The following is a 14980-nucleotide window of genomic DNA, read 5'->3' on the forward strand; positions in this document are numbered from 1 at the left end:
TCACCTAATCATACACAAATCTCTGCATACTTATTTTTTCCAAAAGTAGTCTAGTCTGTCATCTGAAAAGGGCGAAACTTTTTTGGCTGATTTTCTGTAAAAAACAATATACCGTATACATACAATTCAAAAATGGTAAATTTCACAAAAAGAAAGTGTTCTATGGGTAATTTTTAGGAAATTGTCTGAAATTTCATAAAACAAATATGGAAAAAAATATATATCAAGTTCTACACTGAACAAAACGCTATTTAAACACAAAAAATCGATTTAAAAAAAATGGTCATCTCCGAACTGGCTATTTTTTTCGGCGAAAGGCTACATTTCGTCTATACATCACGAGTTAAGCATATTCAAGAAAAAAAATTATTAAGCAAAATCATTTCAAATCGCCTGGAAATACGCGAAAATTTAATCGACCATTTTTGATTTGAATGAAACTTTGCACACGTACTTGGCTTAGCAAACTGAGCATATTTCACAGGTGGAGAGATTTTTTACACCCATGAGTAACATTCTAAAAGGGCGTATGCCTTTTGGCATAGGTTTTATTCGAAGCCGTTGGTTGTATAGAAAAACTGTCTGAGAATGAGTTGTAGCGAATCGAAAATGCATCATAAAAAAATACACTGTACAAAAAAAAATTTTTTTGACCAAAAAAATTAAAAATAAACATTCAATTTCAATTTAAAAAAAAGAGTTGATTTTTTTTTTTAAAGAAACTTGACGTTAATACGCAACTTTTAAATAGAGTCCAGGATGGAGAAATGAAAAATATTTTTTTTATGAGCATGAGCATGAGCATGATTGACCGCCCGCGGTTGCTACTCCGTTATTGCCAGATCAGCTGTAATTACACAGAGAACCAACAGATGAAGCTCGGGACCAACATGCATCCACAATGTGTAAAAACTGGAGATCTTATTCTTTATGTAAGGCAATACCAGCGCCGGCCGCATCCGAATGCAGGTCAAAGAAGGAGTTTGTATGGGAATATGTTGACGTGATACTCGCTTTATTGGAAGCCGAGAACACCTCTGCACTTCCACGAGAAATCACTGGGATTTTGGAGAAAGGGCAGGGTAGACAGCAGGGTTCGTTTTGGTAAACGATTCACTAATTTCGAGTGTCGAGTTTTTTAGACTAAATGTCGCGCCTACAAGTTCATTACATCCGCCACGAAATTCATAATGTGTTCCGAACTTTTTCAGTTTGATGAAGTAACACCGCAATAATAGGCATACGCAAAGATACTGGACTTAATCGGACATCTCCTCGTAAGGTGATCCTCTCTATACCGAAAACTATTGCACGTTGTTGATTTATCTGTAGATAATACGACCTCATGGGATGTATCGACGCGGAGTCTTTAGGGGTTTGGTCAACCGGACATTTAGTTTTCTACCTTATAGATCAAGTAGCGACGTCTCTCGTATAGACTTCGTCTGTCCTAAAAGAAAAAAACGCTACGATACCGCGAAAAACACACCTGAAGTCACGAATATTCGGTAAAAAAAAAACAAGTGAAACTGTCGTTAATGGCCAGAGTTAAGATGAAGAAAGTATAAATGAGCGGGACAAAGTTTGCCGGATAGCTAGCCTCTAGCAAGTTATATATGATTTCAACACGACGTACCGATATGGAAGCTATCAATCTCGTAAATACTATTCGCGCCGTACACACGGGTAACAACGAAACGTTATTTTCACGTAGACTGATGGATGGAAAATCCGAGTTTTTCGTGTAGGCAATAGGGTAGTCTGTCAATAGTCTGTTTAACCGTTAATCACAATCAATATTATCATTCATACTACGGCAACCGGCGTAAGGACAAATAAGTAGTAACAACGCGATTATCGTTTTCGTAGACGCACGAGGGAATATTCCTATTAAATTTTAAATTTGGCAACATCCATGCATCCAAAGCTCGAAAAATAAAAAAAAACCATGTAAGCATAAGTAACAATACTACATTCCTAATAAATTTGCAAAATGCCAATGTTGTCAAAATTGGTTTCATGGTTTCGAACCCGTGTCATCTTTAAAAAATTTTACCTTAATTTGCGTGGAAGCTAGAAAAAAATATTCAAAAGCTAAAGAAATCCAAAATAGAAGTAAGAGAACATATCTTACAAAATAAAACCGTCGCATTGTTTTTTTTTTTTGGAATTTTTAAGTATTCCAAAATCCAGATAACGCACGAACCCACCGCCATAGGAATCGTGAGGCATAACCGGCATTACACCTAAAACGATAAATCTGTGCGCGTGAAAAGTCGAATCATGCGAACAGCAAAAAGAAAACAGTATCACATTCTAACGAGAACGGATACAATCCAATTGTCTGTCATCTTTCTTATACAACAGCAGTTCACATAATCTGCTCAAAAACACCTGTACCAAATTCTTATGACAAAATATGAAAATTGTTCACCATTGCAGACCGTTCCGGTATCAGAATAAATCATATCAACTCCTGCCAACACTCATACTTTGATGCCACGTTTCCACTCGTTCATCAAGTGTGAAAGAGAGGAAAACAATTTAGTCGAGAATATAGCAGTGGGACAGTTAACCGTTTCCAATTGGAAAACGGTAGTACTTGTTTTTTTTTTCTACTTCGCTCGTGCATCAATGATCGGAAACTATGTAATGAGATCAGGTTTCAGTAAAATTTTAACAATGAAATACAAAATTACTCTACATGCAACCTGTTAGAATAGTTCAAGCAACTTTCTACTTATCTCTTAGTGCTATGCTTTAGCGTTATGGAGAGCAATATGCCCTCAAGTTGACACACACGAGTCTCCTCCATCCCCTTTACACGAACACGAAACTCATACACACAACGAAACGACTTCTCTTGATTCAGCCATTACATTTTCACAAATCACAAATCTTCTAAGTAAATTTTCACTCTATATCTAACTTTTTCGGAATATATTTCACTACTGACACACGCGATAGTACAAAAAGGAAAAAATTTGCTAACTTTCATGGACACATCTTGTTGAATCAAATGAAAAATAATTTTTTTATGGTAGATTAATTTTTTTTGAAAATTCTAATTCAAACATTTGTATTCTGATGATTTTAAAAGATGCAGAGAGTCATTTTGAATCAAAAAGCTCTTGGTAGTAAACATTCTAAAGGCATTTGTTTTCGAGTTATTTCTAATTTGAGCTCGAGAAATTATAATTATTCAGGAAAATACACGTTTTTCTTGATTTGTCCATTGTTCTCCAGCAAAAATTATACATTCATTGGAATGCTTGATCAAAAACATACAATTCATTCTTTGACAACAAAACGATTGGGCGAACGGTTCTCAAGAAAAGAGTTAAATGTTCTAAGTGATATAAATATATATAAGAATCAAATATTCATTCTCGAGTTTTATTATCTTAGAAACATATTTTTTTATGACATAGATACTTTACAGAACTAGTTTCACCTTATATTTTATATACATCATAAGTAAATGATTCGTCATCTTTTGAAAACAGCTTCGTTTGTACCTTATTTTCTGAAATCGGAACAAAAGAGTAATACTTTTGTGTGGCAGCTATTATTATAGATTTTTTGAAAATATTGCTCCATTCTGTTACTCCTTGTTCATATTCTTCATATGATACCCAACTAAATGACATTTTTGAAGAATTTTTATTACTTTTCTGATTAGACCAATCATACAATTCTTTTGCGCTTGTAATGTTCATGTTCTTTAGCTAAACTTGCATTTCCTGCCATTCGTTTTAATATGCCACCAATTGCATTGCATGGGCTTTTAACATGAGAAGTCGCAAAAAAATGCCTCTCTGCATCGACGTTATATTTTGTTTTGAACTTGACTTGACTTGCAAAGTTTTTTCTATTCTTATATTGTGAGGCAGCTCCATCAGACATTAATATCACTTTTTTCAACTCTATTATTGTTTTCAAAAAACTCATTAATTTGGCAATGAACACCTGAACCGCAACAGTATTATGATGGAGTACTTCCGATATTATGATGCAGCTGATATTCTTAAGTGTTCCAGATTGTGAATAGTAAACAACGAAGGGATGAATGGTGGCTTGACTATCATTCCAATAACTACACGAATCACAAATTGATAAAGACGTATTAAAATGAGCTTGACTGTTCAATAATTTTAATTTTGCAATAACGTTTTCGTTTAATTTGCGTAAGCTTGATGAACACCGATGATCAGGAAAGGGTTTACAGCATTTGGGCTTGGTGTATTCCACTTTCACTTTATTCATCTTCACAAAATGCAAACTGTTACCAACACATCTGGCAATCTATATACGGGTATATAGATACGAAAACAGATATTATAGGTAACCCAGTAGTTATTGGTTGCGTACTTTACCAACAGTTCTTATTAGTAAACAAGTAGGTAGTGTTGCACGACAAACATATTATTTTATAAAACATTCGGCAAGGGGGAGCGTGTAGGTAGGCTAAGGTTTAGCGCTTGAGTTATTTATCCAATCGTTTTGTTGTCAAAGAATGAACTGTATATTTTTGATCAAGCATTCCAATGAACGTATGGTTTCTGCTGGGAACCATGGACAAATTAAGAAAAACGTGTATTTTTCGAAATATTAATAATTTTTCGAGCTTAAATTAAAAATAACTCGAAAACCGATGCCTTTAGAATGTTTACTACCAAGAGCTTTTTGATCCAAAATGACTCTCTGCATCTTTTAAAATCATCAGAATACAAATATTTTGAAAAATGTTTGAATTAGAATTTTTATAAAAAAATTAATCTACCATAAAAAAATTATTTTTCATTTCTCCATCCTGGACTTTTTTTAAAAAGTTGCGTATTAACGTCAAGCTTCATTGAAAAAAAAAATTAAAAAAAAATTCAACTTTTTTTTTAATTGAAATTTAATGTTTATTTTTATTGTTTTTTGATCAAAAAAAATTTTTTTTGTACAGTGTATAATTTTTTTATGATACACTTTTAATTCCCTACGACTCATTCTCAGACAGTTTTTCTATACAACCAACGGTTTCTGGACTACAATGCTCCGAATAAAACCTATGCCAAAAGGCATACGCCCTTTTAGAATGTAACTCATGGGTGTAAAAAATCTCTCCATCTGTGAAAACTGCTCAGTTTGCTAAGCCAAATACGTGTGCAAAGTTTCATTCAAATCAAAAATGGTCGATATTCGACCATAGGTCATTTGGCGCGATCTTGCTCTATTCTCAAAAATTAAAAAAAAATGCAACCTGAAACTAAGGTATGTTATTTTTTCAGTTTAAAACACCTTGACAGAATAAAATGCTTGTTATGTTTTGATTATTTTTGTTTTAAACCATTAAAAACAAGTAAAATTCAATGCTTAATTTCAATGTATTATGTACCAAATGTATTAACACAAACAACAGTTGATTCACCTGCATAATACATGTTGGGAACACTGCCGCGTGCGTTGCGACACCGGTACCGGTTACGTTGCCCTCGCGATGTGCGAGCCGTGACCGTGGCAACGACCCGTACGCATCGCATCGCGATTTAAAATGGTGTGAAAAATATTGAAATTTTGTAGCACTACAATACATGCAGAATATATGTTTATTCTACGTAGGTACGTATCTTTCATTTATTGTATCTGCTGTGATATGTATGCACGTGACAAATCTGTTTTAAAGCTTGATAAAATAACAACGTTATTCAATCAACTTATAGCAATTGTGAAGAGGATACCAACAAAAGAAGTAGCGGTGATTGCAAAAGCACTCGTCGAAAATTTTATTCTACACCCAAAATATTTTTCACGTTATAGTTACCGGAAAAGTTACGTGAATATTATCCTCTATAATTTGAAAGTAGATTCTATGTGGTTGTCATTCGAGTTCATCATGAGCTAATGAGATGAATTATCCTCTGAATTTTATACAGTAGACATATGCACTGCCGTTCCACGCATAAGTTTGGCTACAAATAAATGAAGTACCTACGACAATAGGAGCAGTTTCTTTGTTTTTTTGGGCTTTCGATGTGTTTTTGTTTAACATTTTTTCCGTTTTTATGGTTGAATTTCCATAAAATGTGTAGTTTGTTCGAAAGATAACTAATGTATTTGAAAATAATGCCCCTCCCTTTAAGAAAGAAGACCTCCCTCCTCCCCTCCACCATCTTTAGAAGTTCCTAACGTCTAGTTTCAAGTATTACCCCACGCTTCGTAATAATGATATATAATTAACTAATTGTGGAGATTACTCTAGCGGGACAGTTATGCGTGGAAACTCAACAATGCACAGTGGTCTAAACTCGAAAAATCGTGATCGTTTTAGATTTGACTGTGAAATATTGATTCTATGTACCCAGTGTCTTCAGCAAGTTTATTCCATATTACAAGGCGTTTCTTTTGGCGTTTTCTGTTTTTTTATCAATCCCCCTAGTAGTCAGATAAAAAAATTATTTTTTCTAATTTTCAAAATACCCGATCTTCAGCAAAGCTGTAGGAAAATCTATAAGAAAAAGGATTGCTGAACACTGACTCGAACTATAAATCTGACGTTACCAAAAGAGGACTCAAATTCTACTAACTAATTATCTAACACGACACGTGTAATTTAAAAACGAAACATCGACTTGTATTGATCATCTTATTCGGTTGTTTTATGTTTAGTTAGGTTAGTAGAGTGTAGGATACATATGGTGTGAATTAATTCTAATAGTTCTTTTCTGACCTTAACCTGCAACATCAGTTGCTTGTCTCGACGGAATCGACGACAGGAGACGCTGGCGCATGTTGTTTAAGGTGCGTTGACGCTGACGCTGCAATGGCCGATAGTTCCACTACCGGGCCCAAATTCGTCCGGATGGCCGACTGTCGATGCTGGTTGCGCAGATATCGAACTAAGCCGATTACACAACGTGAACGCCAAAGGTGTTTAAAACGCGTTCGACAAACCTGTCCTTCGTCAGGACCGCTAAGCAATAGATGTTATCGACGGACCAACAAGCCGGTTGGCCACGTGGCGTGATGGATGGATTTGGTTCTAAGTGTTGTGAGCAATTGGATCGGCACCACGGTTATTGTCACTCAGCTCGCCAGCTGCAGTTATGCTGCCGTTGTGACAGAGCAAACGTCAGCAACCGGAAAGTGACGAACGACCAGTCCAGTTAACGAGAGAGTCCGAAGTGGTACAACATTTTAACGTGTTGAATTCCTAGTAATAAATAAGATATTTTAGTTGATACGCCGCGTGTTTTAGTCCCTCGCTCGAGAGAAAAGAAGGGCCACCTCCCGTACGACGGGGACGTAAAAGTGGCGACGATAAAACGGATTTTTTTCTCAATTCCGTTGGTGAAGAAAACCTAACCGCAAAATTCGGTCACCCGCGTGCAAAAAGCGCCGGAGAAGTATGGAAAACGACCAAACTCATGATGTCGACCCATCCCGGTTCCCACCTCAGCAGCCGCAGATGGATACTTCCCAGGGAACTCTAGGCCAGCCGGTCCGTCAACAGCAGTTCATTCCGACATCTTCCGGACAGCAACGATTTTCTCATCCAGTTCAACAGCATGCAGCGCCAGTATCAGTGAACTCCGTCGAAGGTTTGCTAGCAGCTGTGGTGCAAATGCTGCAGAATCACGATGTGCAGCAGCGACAACATCAAATGCAACAGCAGCAGTTGCAAGTACAACAACAGCAGTAGCAGCAGCAAAACGAAAAGTGGCAGCACGATTTCTTCCAGAGTATTGCTTTGTCGATAAGGGTGAACGTCCCACCAAGTCCGGAGCAAATTTTAGACTCTTTAGCGAGTAATATAAAGGAATTTCGGTATGATGCAGACAACATTGTCACATTTGATGCATGGTACTCTCGTTATGACGATATGTTTGCAAAAGATGCCGCCCGCTTGGAAGACGAAGCGAAGGTACGGTTACTCCTGCGAAAACTCGGTTTAGCGGAGCATAAAGATACGTTAGTTTTATCCTTCCAAAACTTCCTAAAGATTATTCATTCGACGAAACAGTGGAAAAGCTTAAAAATCTTTTTGGTGTGAAAGAGTCGGTAATAAGTCGTCGATACCGTTGCCTACAGATCGCTAGAAATCAATCTGAAGACCACATAGCTTATGCCTGTAGAGTCAATAAATCGTGTGTGGAATTTGAGTTAGGCAAGCTTTCTGAAGAACAGTTCAAATGTTTGGTGTACGTTTGCGGCCTAAAAGCGGAAAGTGATGCTGAAATCAGAACCAGATTGCTATCGAAAATCGAAGAGCGAACTGATGTCACACTTGAACAGCTTTCCGAGGAGTGCCAGCGTCTGCACAATTTAAAGCATGATAATGCGATGATTGAGCGGGCAACGTCCTTTGACCAGATTCATACCGTAAAACAAAATTTCGAGCGTCATCGATTCAGGAAGCGGAATGCTGATTCCTCGAAGGCATCAACGAGTGGAATAAAGCGTTTGCCGCAAACACCTTGTTGGTTGTGCGGATCGATGCATTACATTCGGGACTGCACATTTAAGAAACACAAATGCAATGAATGCGGTCAGTTTGGACACCATGAAGGCTACTGTGGCAGCGCAATTAAATCTTGTAAATCTACGCGACAAAGGAGGAAGACATCCGTACACAGTAAGTTGATTGTTGTTAACGTGTGCAGCGTTCACAAGCGACGCAGATTCGTATCTGTCGGTCTAGGTGGAACCAATGTACGCTTACAGCTTGATACTGCATCCGACATCACCGTTATTGGCAGAAACACCTGGCGGAAGGTTGGAAGTCCAGCGCTTGTCCCAGCAACTGTTAATGCAAAAGCAGCATCCGGAGACGTTATCCCCATGGACGGTGAGTTTTGCGCCAGCATGACCGTTGCCGGATCTACCAGAAAAGCGGTTATTCGTGTTTCACAACTGCAACTGAACCTTCTAGGATCCGACATGTTTGACAGTTTCCAACTTGGGTCTGTTCCAATTGACAGTATTTGTAACCAGATTTCCGCTGCTCTTCCTTCCGTTTCAATCCTGAAGTCCAAATTCCCAGCTGTTTTTAGTGACACACCAGGTTTGTGTACAAAGGTGAAGGTTAAGTTTACACTAAAAGCGGATCATACACCGGTTTTTCGTCCAAAAAGACCGGTAGCATACGCGATGTGCGCCATCGTCGATGAAGAACTTAATCGGTTACAACGCGCGGGCATTATCACGCCGGTTGAGTCCTCCGAATGGGCAGCACCGATCGTCGTCGTACGTAAGGCAAGCGGTGCCATTCAAATTTGTGGCGACTGGGCTTAATGACGCTTTGCAGCCACACCAGTACCCGTTACCCCTCCCTCAGGACATTTTTGCCAAACTGGCAAAATGTAAAGTGTTTAGCCAAATCGATCTCTCAGATGCATTTCTGCAGGTTGAGGTCGATGAGCGTTCCCGTGAGCTTCTGACCATCAACACACATCGTGGTCTGTACCGCTACAATCGATTACCACCCGGCGTCAAGGCTGCGCCGGGTGCTTTTCAACAGCTAATCGATACAATGCTGGCAGGGGTGAGTTGTACCAGTGGCTACCTTGACGACATTCTTGTCGGTGGCGAAAATGAAGAGGAGTATACGCGCAACCTGCATACAGTGCTTTAACGCATCCAAGAATATGGATTCACAATAAAAGCTGAAAAGTGTGCATTTGATCAACGGCAGATTAAGTACTTGGGTCATCTCTACGATGGCCAAGGGATTCGACCAGACAAGATCGATGCTATTCTCCGTATGCCAGCTCCCATGAATGTCACTGGTGTTCGTTCATTTTTGGGAGCTATTAACTATTACGGCAAGTTTGTCCTGGAATGCGAACTCTTAGATACCCGCTGGATGAGCTGCTGAAAGCGGGAGAGAAGTTCATCTGGTCGCCCGCCTGCCAGAAATCCTTCCAAGCTTTTAAGAACATTCTTGCTTCTGATTTGTTGCTAACGCATTACAACCCGGACTTAGAAATTATCGTTTCGGCGGATGCGTCGTCCGTCGGAGTAGGAGCTACTATCAGCCACAAGTTTCCAGATGGATCCATTAAAGTCGTACAGCATGCATCCAGAGCACTGACATCCGCTGAGCAGGCCTACAGTCAACCCGATCGTGAAGGTCTCGCTATAGTATTTGCCGTTACTAAGTTCCATAAAATGTTGTTTGGCCGCCGTTTTATACTTCAAACCGACCACGCACCTCTATTACGCATATTCGGTTCTAAAAAGGGCATCCCAGTGTACACAGCTAATCGTTTACAGCGATGGGCTCTCCAGCTGTTACTTTATGATTTTAAAATTGTTTACGTTCCAACTGAAAAGTTTGGTAATGCAGATATCCTCTCCCGCCTGATTGATCATCACGTAAAGCCTGAAGAAGATTTCGTCATAGCCAGCATCACACTAGAAAGGGGACATCAAGTCAGTTACAAACGGTTCTCTTAAAAATATGCCTCTCAGTTTCAATATAGTACAGCAGCATACACAGTCTGATCATGTGCTCAGTAAGGTCTACCAGTTCATACAAAACGGGTGGCCGCAATCTAGAAAGGTTATAACCGATAAGGAAGTCCAACGATTTTTCGATAGGCGTGAATCACTTACAACCTTCCAGAACTCCATCATGTTCGGTGAGCGGCTGGTTATTCCATCTGATTTCCGGAAGCGTTGCCTCAACCAACTGCATCGTGGTCATCCTGGGATCCAGCGTATGAAAGCCATTGCGCGAAGTTTTGTGTACTGGCCATCTATCGACGATGATATTGTCGCGTAGGTTAGTGCATGCCGCAACTGTGCAGCTGCAGCACAAAGTCCACCTAAGCTACTGCCACAGTCGTGGCCTACTGTTGTGAGCCCTTGGCAGCGTGTCCATGTAGACTACGCGGGGCCACTGGAAGGAGATAGTTACCTGCTTGTGGTGGATGCCTATTCGCAGTGGGTCGAAATAGTAAAAACCAGTTCCACGACGTCTGTTGCTACTATCACCATTCTGCGCAGTCTTTTCGCTCGCCTTGGAATGCCTGAAACCTTGGTCAGCGACAACGGGTCCCAGTTCACCAGTGCTGAGTTCAGACAGTTCTGCCTCGAAAACGGCATTGATCACGTCACTACTTCACCCGCAGTCGAACGGCCAAGCAGAGCGCTACGTCGATACGTTCAAACGTGCAATTAAAAAAATTCGCGAGGGAAGAGCAACGATGCAGGAATCTTTGGATACCTTTTTAGCTACTTATCGCACAACCCCAAACCCGTCAGCTCCTGAAGGCAAATCCCCGTCAGAAGTCATGTTCGGTCGTCGTATACGGACAAGTTTGGAGCTACTGCGTCCATTCGTTACTAGAAAACCAACAAATAAGGGAAACCAGCCAACCAAACGTTCTTTCAATAAAAACGACAAAGTTTACGTAAAGGTTTACACCAAAAACACTTGGAGTTGACTTTCTGGAATTATGTTTGAGAAAATTGGAAACGTAATGTGCAACGTTAGGATTGAAGGTCGACGAATGATTCGTTCCCACTTCAATCAAATGCGACATCGGAGTTCTTCAGAAGCACATTCAGCTGGTTCCATCCAGAATAAGTTACCATTGGACATTCTCCTTGAATCATGCAATTTGTCATCGCCCGATTGCTCAGCAGGGCAACCCAGTGTCGTTCCAGCTCCTTCCCCTGTAGCGAATGAGGCATCAACATTGAATGCACCACCGTCTCACCAGTCAACACCATTGCAGCAGGTGCATCAACCAGGGAAAGTTTGGAGGTCACCAATGTCAGATTTCCGTGAGTCCTCTTCGTCATCCCAGTCACCATCTTCAACATCGTCCGAGTTTTGTTCAGCAGATAGTGATCCAGCTGTACCTTTGCCAAGGCGTTCTTCGCGAGTCCGAAGACAACCCCAGTGGTTCGATGCGTACCAGCTTCACTGAAGGGGGAGATGTTGCGAGCAATTGGATCGGCAACACGGTTATTGTCACTCAGCTCGCCAGCTGCAGTTATGCTGCCGTTGTGACAGAGCAAACGTCAGCAACCGGAAAGTGACGAACGACCAGTCCAGTTAACGAGAGAGTCCGAAGCGGTACAACATTTTAACATGTTGAATTCCTAGTAATAAATAAGATATTTTAGTTAATACGCCGCGTGTTTTAGTCCCTCGCTCGAGAGAAAAGAAGGGCCAGCTCCCGTACGACGGGGACGTAAAACTAAGTAACCGCTCGCCGCACTGCGTGTTCGAGCCGATAGCAGTGAGAGCTAGCGCGATGGCGCCAAAGGTAATCAGGAACCGATGCACGTGATCTACGAAAACCACAGAAGGCAGTTTATCGTACCGCTGATGTTGTTACGCCACGTTGAAGATGCTGCTACGACCTGTCCGGAATAAAAACCTTCGTTCGAAGGCTTTGATCTTCGAACGACAATGATTGGCATTAGGTCATGCCGGTTTTGTGAATAGCACTTTTACCTCATTGCTCTGGATGAATTACACTACACCCGCCGGTATGGTGGCACTTTTCGCTTGCCTCTGAGGCCACTTATTTATAATCGTTAAATTATCTTAAACTTTTCTTTACTAATTGCACCATGTACTTATAATCTTCTCTTGTTAGCTTTACTTGTAATCACTTTGTACGCCAACTAATTGTCGTCTGTCTAACTTGGAGGTCAATCTGCAAATGATCTGGTGTCTCTCTGATCGATCTATATTGACCGCCGAGTTCTTCGGTGATATCCTGCGCCAACATGTGTCGCCTTCTAATTGGCTGGATCAGATTACCGCTTTGAGAGGTCTTGAGAGGAATTCTTTGGTCACGGCAAAGGATCAACCGGTTCGCGTGGATTGGTTGTTGTCTAGGCTAAAAGTCGACCTACCTTAGGGGTGTCGAGTTGAACTTAAGCGTTTCGAGTTTAGTTCGTAACTCTTCCAACGCTTCGCTACGTGTGCGGTTACAGAGGAACAGTCCTCAAAATTAGTTTTTTGTCCAAAACTTTTTCTGTAATCGTCGAAACAGTTCAAGATGATCTAAGATTTCGTTCATTCAGCTAAACCTCGCATTTTTGTAGAATATATTGGTTAGATATTTTCATTTGTTCTAAAGATATTTCTAGTTTTTTGCTGAAAATAGCCATATTTTGAGTCCATATTTCTCCGAAGATTGCAGATAGTAGATCTATCGACGATGATATTGTCGCGTAGGTTAGTGCATGCCGCAACTGTGCAGCTGCAGCACAAAGTCCACCTAAGCTACTGCCACAGTCGTGGCCTACTGTTGTGAGCCCTTGGCAGCGTGTCCATGTAGACTACGCGGGACCACTGGAAGGAGATAGTTACCTGCTTGTGGTGGATGCCTATTCGAAGTGGGTCGAAATAGTAAAAACCAGTTCCACGACGTCTGTTGCTACTATCACCATTCTGCGCAGTCTTTTCGCTCGCCTTGGAATGCCTGAAACCTTGGTCAGCGACAACGGGTCCCAGTTCACCAGTGCTGAGTTCAGACAGTTCTGCCTCGAAAACGGCATTGATCACGTCACTACTTCACCCGCAGTCGAACGGCCAAGCAGAGCGCTACGTCGATACGTTCAAACGTGCAATTAAAAAAATTCGCGAGGGAAGAGCAACGATGCAGGAATCTTTGGATACCTTTTTAGCTACTTATCGCACAACCCCAAACCCGTCAGCTCCTGAAGGCAAATCCCCGTCAGAAGTCATGTTCGGTCGTCGTATACGGACAAGTTTGGAGCTACTGCGTCCATTCGTTACTAGAAAACCAACAAATAAGGGAAACCAGCCAACCAAACGTTCTTTCAATAAAAACGACAAAGTTTACGTAAAGGTTTACACCAAAAACACTTGGAGTTGGCTTTCTGGAATTGTGTTTGAGAAAATTGGAAACGTAATGTGCAACGTTAGGATTGAAGGTCGACGAATGATTCGTTCCCACTTCAATCAAATGCGACATCGAAGTTCTTCAGAAGCACATTCAGCTGGTTCCATCCAGAATAAGTTACCATTGGACATTCTCCTTGAATCATGCAATTTGTCATCGCCCGATTGCTCAGCAGGGCAACCCAGTGTCGTTCCAGCTCCTTCCCCTGTAGCGAATGAGGCATCAACATTGAATGCACCACCGTCTCACCAGTCAACACCATTGCAGCAGGTGCATCAACCAGGGAAAGTTTGGAGGTCACCAATGTCAGATTCCCGTGAGTCCTCTTCGTCATCCCAGTCACCATCTTCAACATCGTCCGAGTTTTGTTCAGCAGATAGTGATCCAGCTGTACCTTTGCCAAGGCGTTCTTCGCGAGTCCGAAGACAACCCCAGTGGTTCGATGCGTACCAGCTTCACTGAAGGGGGAGATGTTGTGAGCAATTGGATCGGCAACACGGTTATTGTCACTCAGCTCGCCAGCTGCAGTTATGCTGCCGTTGTGACAGAGCAAACGTCAGCAACCGGAAAGTGACGAACGACCAGTCCAGTTAACGAGAGAGTCCGAAGCGGCACAACAATTTAACATGTTGAATTCCTAGTAATAAATAAGATATTTTAGTTGATACGCCGCGTGTTTTAGTCCCTCGCTCGAGAGAAAAGAAGGGGGACGTAAACGGGGACGTAAAACTAAGTAACCGCTCGCCGCACTGCGTGTTCGAGCCGATAGCAGTGAGAGCTAGCGCGATGGCGCCAAAGGTAATCAGGAACCGATGCACGTGATCTACGAAAACCACAGAAGGCAGTTTATCGTACCGCTGATGTTGTTACGCCACGTTGAAGATGCTGCTACGACCTGTCCGGAATAAAAACCTTCGTTCGAAGGCTTTGATCTTCGAACGACAATGATTGGCATTAGGTCATGCCGGTTTTGTGAATAGCACTTTTACCTTATTGCTCTGGATGAATTACACTACACCCGCCGGTATGGTGGCACTTTTCGCTTGCCTCTGAGGCCACTTATTTATAATCTTTAAATTATCTTAAACTTTTCTTTA

At 41.2% G+C, this 14980-nt stretch overlaps 1 protein-coding gene and 1 pseudogene across 1 annotated transcript; both read left to right on the plus strand.

Annotated features, from left to right (window-relative positions):
- Positions 1-7870: 7870 nt before the first annotated feature.
- Positions 7871-9622, plus strand: LOC129719961 (uncharacterized protein K02A2.6-like; annotated as a pseudogene).
- Positions 9623-13616: 3994 nt separating this feature from the next.
- Positions 13617-14345, plus strand: LOC129719962 (uncharacterized protein K02A2.6-like). Its single transcript, XM_055671368.1, has one exon. It carries the CDS (start codon positions 13617-13619, stop codon positions 14343-14345), a length of 729 nt encoding a protein of 242 aa, XP_055527343.1.
- The last annotated feature ends 635 nt before the right edge of the window (positions 14346-14980 follow it).

Source organism: Wyeomyia smithii, chromosome 2, assembly GCF_029784165.1.
Source record: "Wyeomyia smithii strain HCP4-BCI-WySm-NY-G18 chromosome 2, ASM2978416v1, whole genome shotgun sequence".
NCBI classification, from domain to species: domain Eukaryota; kingdom Metazoa; phylum Arthropoda; class Insecta; order Diptera; family Culicidae; genus Wyeomyia; species Wyeomyia smithii.

What these genes read in the sequence shown, in the direction of transcription:
- LOC129719962 (XM_055671368.1), top strand. Translation starts at nt 13,617, where the DNA reads ATGCAGGAATCTTTGGATACCTTTTTAGCTACTTATCGCACAACCCCA.